The sequence below is a fragment of the Setaria italica genome, chromosome IX (assembly GCF_000263155.2).
Source record: "Setaria italica strain Yugu1 chromosome IX, Setaria_italica_v2.0, whole genome shotgun sequence".
Taxonomy (NCBI): domain Eukaryota; kingdom Viridiplantae; phylum Streptophyta; class Magnoliopsida; order Poales; family Poaceae; genus Setaria; species Setaria italica.
Window position 1 is genome coordinate 9437832 of NC_028458.1, and position 18677 is coordinate 9456508.

An 18677-nucleotide genomic window follows, 5' to 3' on the forward strand; every position below is an offset into this window, starting at 1 on the left:
CGTGACGAAATTCGAAACACAGACGGATCAGGGTCAGGGATGCGTTACGAGCAAAGGCATCGGCCGGAGGCCGAAGCTGTGTACAACAGACAGTAGCAGCTCCCCTCCCGTTATGCGGCCACCGACTTGTCTTCGACTCGCAGTCGACTTCCTCGTCCCAACCAAAACCATCGTCGCTAGTCGGACTCGGACTCGCTCCGCCGTACATAAAGTCCCGCTGCGCCGCCCGCCATGATTCGCATCGGCACCGGCATTCCGCGGCCTCCCCCCTCCTCCTCCCGCGATCAGCTCGCCGCCTCCCTTCCCTCTCCTCGCGATGGCCGCCGCCTTCGTAGAAGCCGCCGCCGCCGCCGCCGCTCCTCGCCAACACCGCAAGAGGACGCGCGTCGCCATGGGCACCACGGACGACTACGAGGAGACCTGCTGCCTCGGCCAGGGGACCTTCGGCGCCGTCGTCAAGGGGCGCCACCGCGCCACCGGTGGCGCCGTGGCCATGAAGTTCCTCGTCAGCCAGCCCGCCGCCGGCGGCCCCGCGGCTCTGCTGCGGGAGGCGCTCTTCCTCGAGGCCTGCGCCGGGAACCCCTTCGTCGTCGGCTCCCGTGGCCTGGCCCGCGACCCGGCCACCGCGGAGCTCTGCCTCGTCATGGAGTACGGCGGCGCGAGCCTCCGCGACGCCCTGCGCCAGCGCGACCGCACCGGGAGACCGCCGCTGCCCGAGGACGCGGTGCGCGCCGCCATGTGGCAGCTGCTGAGCGGCGCCAAGAGGATGCACGATGCCCACATCATCCACCGCGACATCAAGCCCGAGAACATCCTCGTCGGCGACGACCGCGTCCTCAGGTTCTGCGACTTCGGGCTCGCCGTGCACATGGCGGAGCGGCCGCCGTACACCCAGGCCGGCACGCTCTGGTACATGGCACCCGAGATGCTGCTGGAGAAGCCCGACTACGACGCGCTCGTCGACACCTGGTCGCTCGGCTGCGTCATGGGGGAGCTCGTCACCGGGAGGGCTCCGTTCCAGGGCGAAGACTCTGAAGACCAGCTCTGCGCGATCGTCGGCGTGCTCGGCGTGCCAGATGATAGGGCATGGCCGTGGTTCTCGTCCACGCCGTTCGCCAACGAGATGACGGAGCTGGACAAGCAGCGGCACAAGTCCAACATCCTACGCTGCAAGTACCCCGAGACGAAGCTGTCCGACGAAGGATTCGAGCTACTCAACGGCCTCCTCACGTGCAACCCCGACAAGCGGCTCACGGCAGCTGCCGCGCTCAAGCACCCATGGTTCTCCAAGATACGTGCTGGATCCGCCAAAGGATGAACTGGTGTCGCCGTCGCCAAAGAGACCGAGATGTGCATAACTTAAAGATTTTTCCTCTGATGTTTTATGATGTAGATTAGTCTGTTCTTCAGAACAGAGCTTTTGTCAATACTGTGGTGTAACTTTCATGGCTTTCTGTCAATACTGTGGTGTAACTTTCATGGTTTAAACTGAATCCTTTTCTGTTGTGCTTCCGAATGAATTTGACTGGTCTGCGTGAAGCGTAAGCGTCTCACGCTGAGGCCTGAGGCGCCTTGGTGTCTGTGAATTTAGGCATGCCAGTATTGAATAGTAGGTGCCCGCGAGCATTGAAACTGAATATGTTTAACTCACTGTAACATCGATACTTGAGTCAAACAACACGCATGATCACTATCTAACAGAAGCGAGATGATGGTGGGAATTCTATACCTGAACAATCTTTGAACTCAAGTACGATAAATAAACAAATAAATGTATCATGTCTTGAAGAAGATAAGTCAGGTGGATAGGAAGGTTTTTCATTTGAGACACAAATGTGATAGTTCAAGTTCCAGGCACTAGGAAATTGTTATCTGGTCCATGGCCACAAGATTCTTTGAGAAATTGCTCGAGTCCCCAGGTCAATTGCTGTATTCTTGTCATCTTCGGGTCAATTGCAAGCATTTCCGGCTTATAAAATCTTGCTGATTTATGTGTACTCCATTGGCACCGAGGTCACAGTTCTGATTTGTTTGTTGATATCAGTAGGATGTGGAGATTGGGATGGAAGACTCCAGTACTGATTGGTGGTAAAGAGGTCAATGAACTAGAGAGTGGTGAAGAGTCTGCTGAACTGGTTACTTCAAGTATGCTCCACCTGTTTAACTGCTGACACATGCTGTACTGACATTCTCAATGTGATGCATTTGAGTACTCAAGTTCTGCCTTTTGTTAGATCGTAGGAGTCACCTGAAGGCTGAAGCTTTCTGACTTTCGTTTGTGTAACCCTTTGTACATCAGTAATTTTCCCTATTTGAATGAATCGGATTATACGTAGGTACCAAACCTTTGCCTGATAATACCAGTCGCTTACGCAACCTTTATGCACCAAAGGCCTACACAGCAGGAGCAACTATCACTTTGACAAAAGAAATGCCGGATGTTGGTAAGTAGGCTTTTATTCGATTGTCTTGACGCAATTAACTCCTTCGGCACCATATCCATTTTTGGCCTATTTGTCGGAAGGTCGCGGTTCTAATGAAGTAGATTGGATACGTTCGTAGTGAACATATCTGAAGTTCAATATCCTGAAGCAGTGCATTCGGGAAGCGAAACACACCCATTTTGCATCATTTTTCGTGCAGTAGCGAAATGCTCCAAAACGCTCCTAAATATGGTCTAGGGTCTAATAGAGTAGATTGGATACGTTCGTAGCGAAAAACTCCATCGGAAGTTTGCTACCTTTCAGTGCATTCGGGTACAAAAAGCCTCTATTTTGCATCTTTTTCGCACCGCACGAAAATGCTCCAAAACACTCCCAAACATGGTCTAGGATCTAATGGAGTAGATTAAATGCGTTCGTAGTGAAAAACTTCGTTGGAAGTTTGCTAACCTAAAACAGTGCATTCGGGTAGCGAAACGCACCCCTTTTGCATCATTTTTCGTGCAGTAGCGAAATGCTTCAAAACACTTCCAAACATGCTCTCGGGTCCAATGGAGTAGATTGGATGCGTTCAAAAACTCCGTTGGAAGTTCTCTACACTGAAACAGTTCATTTGGGTACCGAAACGCCCCCGTTTCACATCGTTTTTCGTGCACTAAAGTGAAATGATCCAAAGTTCGTAGTGAAAAAATCAGTCGGAAGTTCACTACCCTGAAGCAGTGCATTCAAGTAGCGAAACACACCCGTTTTGCATCATTTTTCGTGCAATAGCGAAATGCTCCAAAACACTCCCAAACATGGTCTAGGGTCTAATGGAGTAGATTGGATGCATTCGTAGAGAAAAACTCCGTTGGAAGTTCGCTACCCTAAAACAGAGCATTCGAGTACCGAAAAGCCCCCGTTTTGCATCTTTTTTGTGCAGTAGCGAAATACTTCAAAACACTCCCAAACATGGTCTAGGGTCTAACGGAGTAGATTGGATGCATTTGTAGCGAAAAAATCCGTCGAAAGTTCGCTACCTTGAAGCAGTGCATTCGGGTAGCGAAACACACCCGTTTTGCATCATTTTTCGTGCAGTAGCGAAATGCTTCAAAACACTCCCAAATATGGTTTAGGGTCTAATGGAGTAGATTGGATGCGTTCGTAGTGAAAAACTCCGTAGGAAGTTCGCTACCCTGAAACAAAACATTCGGGTAGCGAAACACATCCATACACAAGTTACATTGCTTCTTCAATTTTTTTCTAGTTTTGAATCGTGCTTCCATTGATGAAGTTTGTAATTTTTCTGAAAATTACAGATCTAAGGATATAATGTTTTGTTGATATAAACCAATCATTGCTATGTTGAATCCAGTCAAATGGAATGCTGTGGAGTCAGTGGCTACTGGTTGGAGCCCTGTAGTTTTTTCAGATAAAGGGGTGAGGCACTATTGTTCAAATGGAGCTTGATCAAACCAACAAAATTAGTTATGATGCCATTATTCCCATTGCAAAGGAAACCAAATGTGCAAATGGTAATATTGTAGGCTGCCTTAATTGCCGAGTGGATTGCATGAATCATACATGACATGTGTTGACGGCAAACCTTGGCCCTTCCTATTTCTTTAGCAAGTTTTTTAACCTTTTCCATAATTCTAGTTTCTGTGTTGCTGTGCTGACTATACGCTTGTGGGCAGTTAACAGGTTTAATTTCACTTCTGGAACACAGGCATATTCAACAGTTGGTACACCTGATTATATTGGTCCAGAAGTTGCACTGAAGAAAGGATATGGAACGTAGTGTTTCTTATCTTGCCGTTTTGAACTCGATTTGCAGTTTAACACTGCCTTTGCCGGTCCCAAGCCAGATGAGAAAAATGTGGAGGGAACTGCAAGTAGCTCTGTAATTTGCTTAAACAGCTGAAGTTCATGACATAGGCCTCCATTTTGCTTGTGTTCCTATCAGTATATGATGTGCATGACACATTGGAAGTGAAAGCTCTTGCAGACAAAGTTTAAACTAAATGAACCTGTTGTTGATCGACTTGAATTCATAAATCTGAGCATTGCTGTCTCTTCTCTTCTTTTCTCAGCAGGTTTACTCGTTAAAATATCAGAAAGCACATGGTTGCAAATGCAAACTGAATTGAATGTCTGAAATACAAAGATACGCAGAAAGAAAGCAGACCATGCCAGGTAAGCACTTTCCGGACCAGCCGGGAAAACATGCTCTCGTGGCACGCGCCGTGACGGAATTCGTCAGGCAAGAACTCGAAACACAGACGGATCAGGGTCAGGGATGGGTTACGAGCAAGGCATCGGCCGGAGGCCGAAGCTGTGTAGTGCACAGTAGACAGTAATAGCTTGGCATGTACGCGTCGTGCATCCGGATCCATCACGCGCCGTGCGGCCACCGACTTGCAGTCGACTTCCTCGTTCCAACCAAAACCATCGTCGCCAATCGGACTCGGACTCGCTCCGCCGTACATAAGTCCCCTTGCGCCGCCCATGATTCGCATCGCCACCGGCATTCCGCGGCCTCCCCCCTCCTCCTCCCGCGATCAGCTCGCCGCCTCCCTCCCCTCTCCTCGCGATGGCCGCCGCCTGCGTAGAAGCCGCCGCCGCCGCCGCTCCTCGCCACCAGGCCGCCGCGCAGCCGACCCGCAAGAGGACGCGCGTCGCCATGGGCACCACCGACGACTACGAGGAGACCTGCTGCCTCGGCCAGGGGGCCTTCGGCGCCGTCATCAAGGGGCGCCACCGCGCCACCGGTGGCGCCGTGGCCATGAAGTTCCTCACCAGCGAGCCCGCCGGCGGCGGCCCCGCGGCGCTGCTGCGGGAGGCGCTCTTCCTCGAGGCCTGCGCCGGAAACCCCTTCGTCGTCGGCTCCCGCGGCCTGGCCCGCGACCCGGCCACCGCGGAGCTCTGCCTCGTCATGGAGTGCGGCGGCGCGAGCCTCCGCGACGCCCTGCGCCAGCGCGACCGCGCCGGGAGACCGCCGCTGCCCGAGGCCATGGTGCGCGCCGCCATGTGGCAGCTGCTGAACGGCGCCAAGAGGATGCACGACGCCCACATCATCCACCGCGACATCAAGCCCGAGAACATCCTCGTCGGCGACGACCGCGTCCTCAGGTTCTGCGACTTCGGGCTCGCCGTGCACATGGCGGAGCGGCCGCCGTACACGCAGGCCGGCACGCTCTGGTACATGGCGCCCGAGATGCTGCTGGAGAAGCCCGACTACGACGCGCTCGTCGACATCTGGTCGCTCGGCTGCGTCATGGGGGAGCTCATCACCGGGAGGGCTCCGTTCCAGGGCGAAGACTCTGAAGACCAGCTCTGCGCGATCGTCGGCGTGCTCGGCGTGCCAGATGACATGGCATGGCCGTGGTTCTCGTCCACGCCGTTCGCCAACGAGATGACGGAGCTGGACCAGCAGCGGCACAAGTCCAACATCCTACGCTGCAAGTACCCCGAGACGAAGCTGTCCGACGAAGGATTCGAGCTACTCAACGGCCTCCTCACGTGCAACCCCGACAAGCGGCTCACGGCAGCTGCCGCGCTCAAGCACCCATGGTTCTCCAAGATGGACGTGCTGGATCTGCCAAAGGATGGACTGGTGTCGCCGTCGCCAAAGAGACCAAGATGTGCATAACTTGAAGATTTTTCCTCTGATGTTTTATGATCTAGAGTAGTCTGTTCTTCAGAACAGAGCTTTCTTTCAATACTATGGTGTAACTTTCATGGTTTATGATCTAGAGTAGTCTGTTCTTCAGAACAGAGCTTTCTGTCAATACAATGCTCCTTCAATTTTTCTAGTTTTGAACTGTGTTTTCATTGATGAAGTTTGTAGTTTTTCTGAACGCATCTATCTGAATCCATCATTATTAAACTTCTAAAAGAATGAAAATGGCTCCCGGTTCTAAGGATGTAATGTTTTTTTTACATAAACCAATCATTACTTATGTAAGGGGCGAGGCACTGTAATTATTACAGGTAAGTTACAACATCACTAGTCTGTTCTTATACTGTTGTATACATTTCGTGTCGAAAAGGCATGGACTTGTGCTCGGCGCCCGTCCGCTACCACGACACAGGAACCGTACGCATCTCTATGGCTCTACTTATCTATCTGGGCTCGAACTCTGATACTGACATCTCGTTGGAAGACAGCAGGGTTGCTGCTGCGCCCTTTTGGTAGCATAATCTCAAACATTTAAGACACGTTTAACCGTTAGCTTATTTTGAAATTTATCTGTCTAGAATATTTGCAGGCTTTACATCTGAAATTGATGGCTACTACTTTGTTGAGGTTCATCTAACCAAACTTCTTTTGTTACAGCAGGATTTTTTCAACAATGGTGATGCTTTCATCAGTGGGGACTGGGACTTTGCCCCTTGACGCCATATCTGGGAGAGAGATGTTTCTGTACCTTTGTGGCCAAGCTGCTGACGAATTCATGGTTCTTGCATGCTGCATGTGCAAAAATTGTGCTATTTATAGTAGGCTAGCTATGAGCAGGCCATCTTCGAATCCCCATGTTTAGTATAGTCATGTGGGTTCTCTTTTGTATCAGCTGTAGCTTTTAACTTACCGGTGTTAAGTTTGGCGGGAGGTGTGGATGTAACCCCTGACAACTCTCAGTCGGACTGTCATCTTTGGCTCGAAATTTGGTGGCTATTTTCAGTTTTATACAAATTAAAGCTGTGTCAGATATAACCAGTTTTCATGCATGTTTTAGATAACCGGTGGTATGATTTTCGCGAACCATTTGAAATGATGTATTTGATCTGTTTTTCCAATCCATGCAATGCTGATGTTTCTTGAAATTGGATAGATAGCCCTGATTTACATGCAGGGAACAGAGAGAATAAGTGCAGCACAGCCCCATTGTTGATTGCTATCTTAGAATTAGAGAAAAACAGAAGTAGTGCAGAGGAACCTTCAATTCATGATTCATGTAAGACTGAGTTTAACAATTCCTGATGCTCAAGAGGCATAACTTATTGACAATCCACGTTGTGTTATCATAATTTTCTCTGTTGATCAGTCTCTGTATAAGAATGAAATTATACCTTCTCTTTTGTACGGATAAAAATACTAGTAGTACTGCAACTCTGGAACTGAATTGGGTTGCAGCTTCAAGTCTATACACGTGAGCAGCATGGTTACTTCTAGTTCATCATCTTTGTTGCTTATGATTCAGTTACACAAGATGGGCTAGTGATTTGTCATGCAATTTTGCGGTAACCATTCAGGCTTGGGCGAGCCATCAATGTGTGGGAAATTTCAGAATCACCAAATAAAGATTGAGCTCATAGTAATACACAGGTCATCTTTCAGCAGCTATACTTCGAGTTCAACTTTTCAGTCAACGGCCTTCCCAGCACCATGTTGCTGAAAATTAAAAAGTAAATCCTTTTGCTTTTATCTTCCACCACCAAAAGAATTTGATAGCAAAATTAGTTCTCTGCAATCCTGCAGCAACTGGCATGTAAAGTGTAGCTCTGCAACTCTGTGGAGGCTGAAAATTTAGGAATAACTTTTGTTTTCAGTCTGGCAGGTGGCGGAACTTGTAACTGCTATGGCGTCCAATGATATCTGGGAACAGTTGCACCCCACCAAGCATCTGCAACTCAATGGTTGCCAACTCTACGCGAGAGTTCTTGATGGTGAGTCGGGAGAGTCACTCACTGACTGGTGCACGCTGATCTGAGCGATATGAACGTCCAGGAGAACGCTGTGAGCCTACATACGGTGCTAGCGCCCTGAACATCGCCAATGCTGCTGTTGTCGGAAGAGTTTCAGTCCCACTGCTCGACCTCTCAGGTGGAAGATCTGCTGTGGAAAGGAGGGCCTTGATCGAGTCTGTCCAAGTTGCCAAGCGTGGTCTTAGGTTTCATCAGTTGAAAAAGGGCAAGGATCACAAGACAATACTACTACTTTCATGTCTACATCACCGCCTGAGTCTAATCGAATCCTAGCCGTCATTTTTTCTCTTCTCGAGTCTCTCGACCACCGACCGTCTGTTTTGTTCTACTCAAACTCCACACGGAACGGAACCATCTTCATCTTCTGGTCTCCTCGCATGAGCCGCTTCGTTCGCCCATCTCTCTTCTCGCAGTTGGCATCTTTCTCCTCTCTCTCCTGCCGTCCTACTCCGTCAATCAATCTATTTGCTCCACACAACAATCGATTCAAATCGTAGCGGGATCATCCCATCAATAGTTTCCCGGCCGGCGCGGCAGCGGCGGCGCACGGCTTGCGCGGCCACCATGGATCAACGTGTCCATGGCGCGAGCGCCGGCGGCTGCCAAGAGGGGCCAGGAACCGTGGAGGAGAAGGACCTGTCCGCGCTGCTACCCGACGACGTGCTCGCGGATGTCCTCCGCCGCGCGGCCTCGCCGCGTGCAGGTGCACCTGCAAGGCGTGGCGCGCACTGATCGACGCCCGCCGCCTGCTGCGCGCGGAGCTCCTCCGCTCTCCCTCGTCGGATTCTTCATCAACTTCGACGGCCTGTACATCACGGAGTTCTTCTCCCGCACCTCCACGGACCCCTGTACCTTCGGCAAGCACGACTACCTGCCCGGGCCCATCGACCCTCGCTGCTATGCGGGCCGTTCCTGGACCAAGGGTCCGCGACCACTGCAATGGCCTCCTCTTGCTCGACGACGACTATGTGGTTAACCCTGCCTCGAAGTATTTGGCTCTTCTACCCCCTCGCCCGCCCGCTCTCTTCATCTAAAGAACTACCTCGCTTGTCGCTTATGATCCAACCCGCTAGCCGCATTCTTACGAGGTGTTTGCGATCCCTCGTGTTCAATACAAGTGTGGTCCTGGAGGATTTTGTTATAGTAGCTCTTTGGTTGAGTTGGATCCCCAGGTAGAGCAATCTCAATGGCCACCGTCTCCATGCATGCTACATGTGTTCTCCTCGACATCGGCGAGGTGGGAGGAGAGGTCATTTGTTCGACAAGGGGAGGCTGCCGGTACAATTGCTGACAGAGATTGCACTATGCCAGTAGACAACGCAATGCCGTCTACTAGGGAGGAGCATTGTACGTTGCTTGCCAAACTGATTTTGTTATGAGGTAGCTACTCGCTGAATACCTTCAATTCCTTAGCTTTAAATATTGATTTCATACATGTCCAGGCTATTCATATATCCGATTTTTGAGGCTCTGTAATGATTTCACTTTTCAGGATATCCTTGTCAGAGAACAAGTATCAGGTAATTAAGCCGCCAACTGATATCCAGTTAAGGCCCTATCTACATTTGGGAAAGTCACAAAAGGGGGTGTATTTGACATCAATTCAAGGACAACCCAGACTTCGAGTTTGGATCCTTGATGAATCGTGTCCGGGTAGTAAAATGGAGTGGGTGTTGAAGCATGATAGGGACCTTACTGAGTGGTTGCTCAAGCACAGGCTCGAGCATGCAGCACCAAGTTATGATCCAAAAGGTCGTGCACCTTGGATATTACAAGACATTAATGACTACTATTTTAAAGAATGTGATCGATATTATAATAAAAACAATGGAGCAGTTTTAGAAGAGAAATCTGAAGGAAACTTGGAAACCGCAACTGATGGCATAAATGCATGGAGATTCGAGGACGAGGATGAAAGCACAGAAGCACTCATAGAAGAGAAATTCGAATGGAGCTCAGAATCACTGGTGGATGAGACATTTGAGTGGAGCTCTGACATTGAAGATACATGGCATAATAAAGATCAGAGCGTGGGCATACTTGAGGAGAAATTTGACTGGAGCTCTGATAATAAAGAGATACATAGTGGATACCACTATTATCATGGATTTATTGAAGTCCTTGGATTTCATCCATATAAAGAGATTGTCTTTTTGAGTGAATCAAGGAAGAGAGGATTGGCCTATCATTTAAATAGCTCAAAAGTTGAAACCTTGAGCAGTGTTTGCCCCGCAAGATATGGCGAATACGAAATCACATCATCTTTTCCATACACACCATGCTCGTTGGGACTAGTAGATGAAACTACTTTAGAAGGCCATCTTGAATGTTAGGATATGTCACGTTCCTTGCGGTTGTTCACATGATTGAACCAGAATTTAATTTGTTTGTACCTTATTTCATTTGGCATACTGAAATATCAGTTCTGTATGGGTAATATGCTATACTTAATTTCTTTGAATGTGCTGTTCCTCTTTTCTTTCAGTGGACATTATATACATACATATATATATATATATATATATATATATATATATATATTATATAACTTATAAGCACCCTGAATCCTTTTGTTGTAATTGGGTCACGCTAGGCAGAACTAGCAAATACCTTCAAAAGTAAGATCCAAGCTTAGGGAGAAGACCACAACAAGGCAAGAGCACATGACACCAATATTTGTGGAGGGAAATGAGCCTCTTGCCTTCTTATTTGGGCCAAATGGACACTAATAGTAAGTAGTGCATGTCAAATATATAATGTATACAATAATATTGGTATAACGCACCTGGTTGTCAATACTAAAGCTAATGACAAACATGATCACTATATTGCACAAGCAAGATGATGGGAATTTTACACATGAACATTCTAATGTTCATAATATGATTCATTAGTTCAATAGCAAGATGACCCTCACAATTGCATTTTCATAGAAGCATTTTGAAGTGAAGTGTGGAATTTCGGTGCTATATAATTCTGCCAAAATATTTTAACATACTGAAGTTAGGTAGCTAATACCGAGGCCAGTAGATGAGTATAAGTGGATTTCATTGTATGTGGTTGATTAGCCTTATAAGCCATGTTTAGCAGGAATATCGTTTTACCCTGCATTTTGGGTTCACTTCTGACTGATGGGTCTCAGGCCATCCAAAATATATTTGATGGTTCTGCTTCTGCTAGCCATTAGGTCAGCCATCACGAATTGTCTTTTTTCTTCTGAAATTAACACCAAACTGAAGCTAAAGGAAAGGCTGGATATTTATGGGGCTTTCCGTAGAAGCATTTTGAAGTACATCATTACATATAGAACACTTATCACTCATAATACCCTTGACGGACCGTAGGATTCTACCAAAGATTAAGGCCAAGATCCATGGGACAAAAAACTGAGTTATTTTGGTCAAAAGGCGTTGGAATGGCAGCTCGAAATGCTGCTTTTGTAATAAGAATGAGACCATACCACATCTTTTTTTACTGCCAAATGGAAAGTTTCCTTTGGAATTACCATATACAATGCTTTTGATATTCAACCACCTTCCAGTATATCTAACATGTTTGGATAGCTAAAGGGGTTATCTTGTAAGCTTAGGATACAGATTTTAGTTGGTGCAGCAGCTCTATTTGGGCAATTTGGTTGAGTAGAAATGATGTGGTTTTCAAAAGAAACTCTTCTAGTTCTTAATGGATTAGAACTTGGGCGTTGCTGTTTAAAGAGGAAGAGAGACACATTAAAGTTGGAGACTAAGGTCATGGAGTTTTCCAGCAATCATGATTGGAAGTTTAGTAATAGTATTGAGTCTTAGCTCTGTCTACCCTATTCTTTTATTTGTTCTGAATTATTCCCGTCTATGGGATTTGTGGTCTAAGTACTTCTGGTTGTAACATTCACCTATGTGCGGGTTTAGAGGCCGGAATGCTTTTTCTTATCTTAAAAAAAATGGGGGGGGGGGTAAAACCGAGTTATATATTTTGGGTCACACAGAGATATCACGAGAGTAAAGCACACATGTGCAATTGATAGAGAAATCCGACTCCATGACCATGCATATGCTAATATCCAAGGTGTCCTATATACCTCCAATGTGTTTTAACCAGCAGGAAGTATAAGGAAAAGCCGAGATTGTGAACCGTTCAATATTGGGTAACTCATCGTATCTTGCTGGGTATAAGTTGCCCAAGGCTTCAATTTTCGAGCTATTCAGGTGATAGGCCATTCCTGTTGTTATTGATTCACTAAAGAAGATAATTTCTTTGTATGGATGAAACCCAAGAATTTTAACATATCCAGAGTACCCACCTCTGACTCTCATGCCATCATGGTCATAGCTCCATGCAGTATTCTCATCTAACGCTGCTTTCAAGCTCCATTCGAATTTGTCTTCTATGTGTGTTTGGGTACTGTCATCTTTATCATATACTTTGTCTTCATTGTCTGAGCTCCAAGCAAAATTTTCATCCCCTAATGCTTCAGAGCTCCATTCAAATCTCTCTTCTATAGGGGATTTCGTGTTATATCTTCTTTATACTCGTGATAGTTGCAATTGATATCCTGTAAGATCCAAGGTCCTTGAACTTGTCCATCGATCCTGTGCGCCAACAACTCAAACAGGTCATTATCATGCCTCAGCACCCACCGAATCTCACAACACAATTTCTTATGTATCCAGACTCGAATCCTAGCTTGTCCACGAACTAATGCACAATACACCCCTTTTGGTGACTTGCCTAGATAAAATTTTGGAGAATTACCCACTTATATACTCATGGGTCATTTAATTACTTGGTACTTGTCATTCGGCAATGATATTCTGCGAAACAAGATTGTTGGAACAATGGTAAAAAATTCAGAAGAGAATGAATAGGCTTGGCACTAGTGCATTATAAAGCAAATAAAGCTACCTCATAACAAAATCAGTTTGGCAGTGCACGTATAGCGCTCCTCGACAGTAGACAGCGTTGCGTTTCTCGTGTGGCATGTGCCTCATGTCAGCGACAGTGCCTGCAGCCTCACCTTCTCGAACAAATGACCTCTCCTCCCACCGCCCGGTCCTCGACGAGAACACATGTAAGGTGTATACCGATGGTGGCCATTCAGATTGCTCAACCACAGGATCTAGCTTGTACTTTGGCCTGTCATAGAAGACGTTCCCAGGCTCGCGTTTGCAGAGGAAACGGGTCACTGAAAACACCTGGTAGTGCGGCGAGGCAGCCGGATCGTACACGAGGTACCAGGAGTTGACCTCGACGTGCGGCGGCCGGCGCAGGGGCAACGGCGCCACCGAGCGCGTGGCCGGGTTGAGCACGTACTACAGGGGACGGTGGTAGTCGTGGTGGTCGTCGCCGTCGACGAGCAGGAGGCTGTTGCAGTGGTCGCGGACGTAGCCCCACGACTCGCCGCCGGCCTCGGGTAGGAAGCGGCGCCTGCCGGAGACGGGAGGCCCCGTCGCCGCGGAGGGGTGTGAGAAGAGCTCCGTGACGTCGTCGTATCAGTGGTATAGTTGATGAAGATCCCGGCCGGCGAGAGCGGGAGGAGCTCCGCGCGGAGCAGGCGCCGGGCGTCGACGACGGTGCGCCACGCCCTGCAGAGACGCAGCGGGAGAAGGCGAGGCCGCCGTGCGGGAGGCGGCGGAGAACGTCCGCGAGCACGTCGTCGGGCAGCTGCGCCAGCAGGTCCGCCTCTGCTTGGTGATCTCCCTCCCTCTCGCCCTGGACGTGGAGACTCATCATCGATCGCCCAACCGTGTGCCGCGACGGTGGCGGTGGATTCGAGGTCTCGGAGTGCGGGGATGGAGCAGGAGAGAGAGAGATGCGATGCGATAAGCGGAAGGAGCCGCCGTGGGTGGCGACGCCTTTCATGCGAGGGGAGAAAGAGGGTTGATGAGTTCGTGTGGCCTGTAGGGTAAGTATAAATCAGCTTATACTCAACCTCAGCTTACTAAACTTTTTTCTAGAGTGCCTTAGCACCTTTCGATTAAGAAGAAAACAGTTTACAAACACAATCTCGATAAAGCCAAACAGAGCTTGACCAACACGAGAGCACAGAGAACTAAAGAAAGAGAAACACTGAAGAAACACACAAACAACCACCACACGACTCGAAGCAACAAGGAGGAAGCGCACTCGAACCCACAAACCTAGACACAGCTACTCTCCTGAACCTGCCAAAAGATACAACCTCGTCAAGGTGCTAAAGGTCTTAGAACTGCAATGGTGGCAAAGCATCCACCCAAACATCAGGCTCACAACGGCAAAGCATCCGCTCGAACACAACAACGGTGGCAAAGCATCCACCCAACCAACACGACGACGGCAGCAAAGCATTCGCTCGAAGCAATTAATGACAACAGCAAAGCATCCGCCCAAAGCAACCAACGACGGCGACAAAGCATCCGCCAGAGAAGAGGGGGCGGCAAAGCATCCGCTAGACGACGACGACCTAAGCAACCCAGGCGAGGTGGACGAATCGAAACGAAGGCACGCGTAGAAGAAAATACTTCCCAAGGAGAACACTAACCAGCCAGAGACGACTGGGGGCGACGTTCAGCAACGATCCCTTCAGTGACAGCAGTAAGAACCTGTTGAGCTTCCAAGACGACGCCTCAAGGGAGGGGGCAACACCACTGGTGCTGTCGTCGTCCGACCAACATGGTCAAGGCTTTCACTTGGAAGCTCACCGTAGGGGAGGAAAAAGGGGAAATGATGGCGCCTTCAAGAAGGGAAGTGGCACCCAGGGGCGTCACCATCATTGACCCGCAAGCAGGCACAAGGCTTTCACCTACACCCCGTTCCCTCCCCAGAAATCACCACCACCACCAGGACCACAGGAACTGCTAGGCACAAAGGAGCCGAAGAATGCCGCCACATAGTTAGTTGCCCCGTCCCCCCACCAGCGAAGCGGCGGTGCGGGTGGCCACCCGGCCGGTCACGCGGCGGCGATGCACGAAGCGCTGCCCCCGACAGACCCGACAGCTGGGGAGGGACGCGGCCACCCTCGCCGCCTGCCCACAAGCAGTGGAAGGGGCGGCAAGAGGAGGGACGCGGGTCCAGCCGCCGGGGAGGCGGCAGCCTCCCGACCGCGGTCTCCTATCCTCTGGACGGCGGAAGGGGGAGAACATGGTGGTCATTGTTGGGGAAGGGACCCCACACAAGGGATGTATAGATCCGGGCTCAGGGGAGGTGGATCTGCCAGCGGCGGCCGACGACCAGCGGTGGACCCAAGCGACCGGCGGCGCCTAGGGTTTGCGGAGTGGGAGTGGAGAGGGAGAGAGGAGGAGGGAAGGGGAGGGAGAGAGCGCGACGCTGACACCGGCTTCGGTGCTGCCGCAGGCCGCCGCTGCCAGAGTCAGGCGGGTGGGTGGGCTGCTGGTGTAGAGAGTGAGGTGCGAGAGCCAAGCTTGTTTCAACTCATGTGGCCTCAGCTTACTAAACAAATCAACAAGTACAAAATAATGACGTGACAGGGCAATACATGACGGTCAAAGTGTCCCAGAGTTTGTTTAGAGAAGTGCCCCAAACAGGGTGTTATTTGTAACAAAGAAGAAAAACTCTTGTTATTTTGTAAACTCTAGGCGTCTTAAGTGTCGTCCCTCCCTGTGTTCTTGAGTTTTTAACAAGGTTGCCGGCTGTCTGGCGACCATAGGTCGAGTATGGAGTTTTTAACAAGGTTCTAATCCATCCCATGTGTTATCGCCAGTGGCAAAGAGATTTTGCACCTTCGATATAATGAGGGCCAAGTCTTTATTTTTTAAATAAAAATAATAATTTGGTTAGCCATCTTTTTTCTTGAATAAAGCAGAGAGCTACTTATCATTTTATTAAAAAAATTGGAAAATAATTTTATTTGTGGGTTATTAATTAATGAGCAAGAAGTTGCAGTTAGAGTTGGCTACCGTCACATCTTTATCATCCCATGCACTCCTTCCCCCACAAGACATAATTAAAGTAATCTGTAAGATCAATTTGATATTCAGTTGAGACATCTATAAATGTCTCCATTCATTGGGTCAAGCCCAGGGCGGGGCAGCACGTGAACATATTTTCATGCAAATAAAGCTAGCTAACGGTTTTATTAAAACAAAAGAATACACAAGATACTATGGCTCACATGACAAGCTAGCAACTAATTAAGACAAGGAAAACCCTCACCTACCTGCTTTGTCCATCTAACCCCTTAACAAAATTTAGGCACAATTTATTTCCCTAAACTATTTTAGTTGGTCCAATCTACCCTCTAATAAGATTTGTCCTTTTTATTTCTTTGCATACAAGTTTAATTTTAAATTCAAATTCTGTGAATAGATGACGAACATTATGGAGCATAGTAGAAAAATATATTAAGATTTTGTATGGTTATTTTCATAGGTTAGGAATATTTCATACAAAATTGATCGTAGGGATACAAAACTGCATGAAAAGTAATAGTGAAAAATTCATAAATTATTTTTCTAATATATGGCATTGTGTTATAAGTCACCTAGAAAAATTTGAATTCAAAAATTGGACCAACTAAAATAGCTAAGGGGAGTAAATCGAACCTAAATTTTGACCACGGGTTAAATGGACAAAGCGGATAGGTGATAATAGTAAAATGGACTTTTTCTTAAGACAATCATTGCCTGGTTGATGCTACTTGCAACAAAAGGCAAACCTAAAGGTTACAAAACAGTACCTGAACTCTGCTGTTAAATTTGGTTGCAAGCTGTAATATTGGTAAAGCCTTACAAACTACTCTCGTCTACAGATTTTCCTAGCCAGCATGGTGTGTACGGAAAAGACGATGTTATGAACTGTTCATTCACTAATTCATGGGCATATTCTTCTGGATATATATTGCCTAAGACTTGAACCTTTGAGCTATTGAAGTGATAGGCCAATCCTCTCGTTATTAATTCACCCAAGAAGATAATCTCTTCAAACGGATGAAACCCAATAATATCCATGTACCCATGATGGTATTCTCCACCGATGTATTCATCATCAGAGCTCCATGAAGATTTCTCATCCGTTGATACTTGAGAGCTGCATTCAAATTCCTCTTCTACTGGTGCTTCCATGTTGTCATCATCATCATAATAGTAGTTGATATCCTGCAAGGTCCAAGGTCCTCGAATCTTTTGGCTATTCTCATATGGTCTCGTATGCTCAAGCTTGTGCTTCAACAACCACTTACGAAGGTCCTTGTCATGCTTCAATACCCACTCGACATTGCAACCTGATTCGGCAAGGTTCCAAACTTGAACTCTGCATCTTCTCTCGATCGATCGATCCCCTCGGATATGAATCGGCTCTGATCTTTAGGGGCAGAACGTGTTCGGGGTGGATTGGAATATGGATCGGACTCTGTGTTGGAGGTGTAGGGATTGATGGATGGAGCGGCGTGGACGGTGCTCGCAAGTGACGCAACGCATGGCCGCGTGGCAGTTTTAATTTGGGCCGAAAGAGATCGTTGGACTACAATTAATGACGAAGTGATCTATGGCTGCGAACGTGCTTGCGTTCAAGGACCTGATGGCCCTTGATGCGCCGGCAATGGGTGAGCACCACCATTGACATGCTTCACGCTAGCAGGGGATGTCGACGGACTTGTCCGACCGGTTGCCCCAGAACTATGGCTCTTCGTACTCTCGACGCCTGCCGGTTTAGGCCGGCCGGGTGCTCATGCTGGCGTAGATTGTTTTGCGGCTTCTTCAGTGCAGTCATACTCATACAAGAACTTTGCACTATGGTTAGGTTCCGGTCCACAGGACCCAAACGCCATAATAATCCATTCCCGGTAATTCTTCAGTAAACTGCTCCAAACAAAGTAAATGCGAATATTACCGGTTAGCTAGCTCGATTGTTCCAGGGTTAAAATTCCTGGGATAGTTAACATTGCAAGTTATCTGCATATCCGCCTACCGCCTACCAAACACATCCTTAGGGTAAAGTATAGAAGTACCCCAAACAAGATGTTGTTTAGAGCAACTTCAAGAGGCTGTTAATCTTACCCCAATACCTTTTTTAGGAAAAAAAGGAGAAAAAATGAACTCCAACAATCCACCTAAAACTTCCCTAATTTTTTAGCGACGCTAAAAAATAGCCTGCCACCGCGTATATTTTAGCGTTGGCGTTCCTCCCCCAATCCTGATTCCCGCACGCCCGCGCGTCCCTTCCGATGGGCCCAATACGATGACGTGGCCTGTGTTTGAAATATTGGGGGCTATTTATTAGCGATCTGCTGTGGGCTGATATGTTTTTGGGGGAAATTTTTTTTGGAAGAACCCCTAATACATAGTTTTGGGGAAGAATTTTTTAGGATACTCTTGAAGTTGCTCTTAGAGAAGCAAAATTCTTGTTGTTCTGTGAAATCTTGCCATTCAAAGTGTGCCCCCGTGTTCTTGATCTCGTAACAAGTAGCCTGCTGTCTGGCAGACCATGCGTGGGCTGAGTATGGAGAGTTGGAACGTAACAGGTTTGTGGTATCAATTAATAGTTCCATTTCCATCCCAACACCTTAAATATGACAAAGGCTAATTCTTCCTTTTTCCACTAGTACAGAATTCGGTATTA

At 48.0% G+C, this 18677-nt stretch overlaps 2 protein-coding genes across 2 annotated transcripts; both read left to right on the forward strand.

Annotated features, from left to right (window-relative positions):
* Positions 1-367: 367 nt before the first annotated feature.
* On the forward strand, positions 368-1318 carry LOC101764745 (putative cyclin-dependent kinase F-2; the record flags this gene model as incomplete). The annotated part of the gene is made up of 1 exon (XM_004986271.3): positions 368-1318. A coding segment is annotated over one exon (951 nt), but the record flags the coding sequence as incomplete, so codon positions are not given.
* Positions 1319-5103: 3785 nt separating this feature from the next.
* Positions 5104-6072, forward strand: LOC101765151 (putative cyclin-dependent kinase F-2). The gene has a single exon (XM_022829651.1). It carries the CDS (start codon positions 5104-5106, stop codon positions 6070-6072), a length of 969 nt encoding a protein of 322 aa, XP_022685386.1.
* The last annotated feature ends 12605 nt before the right edge of the window (positions 6073-18677 follow it).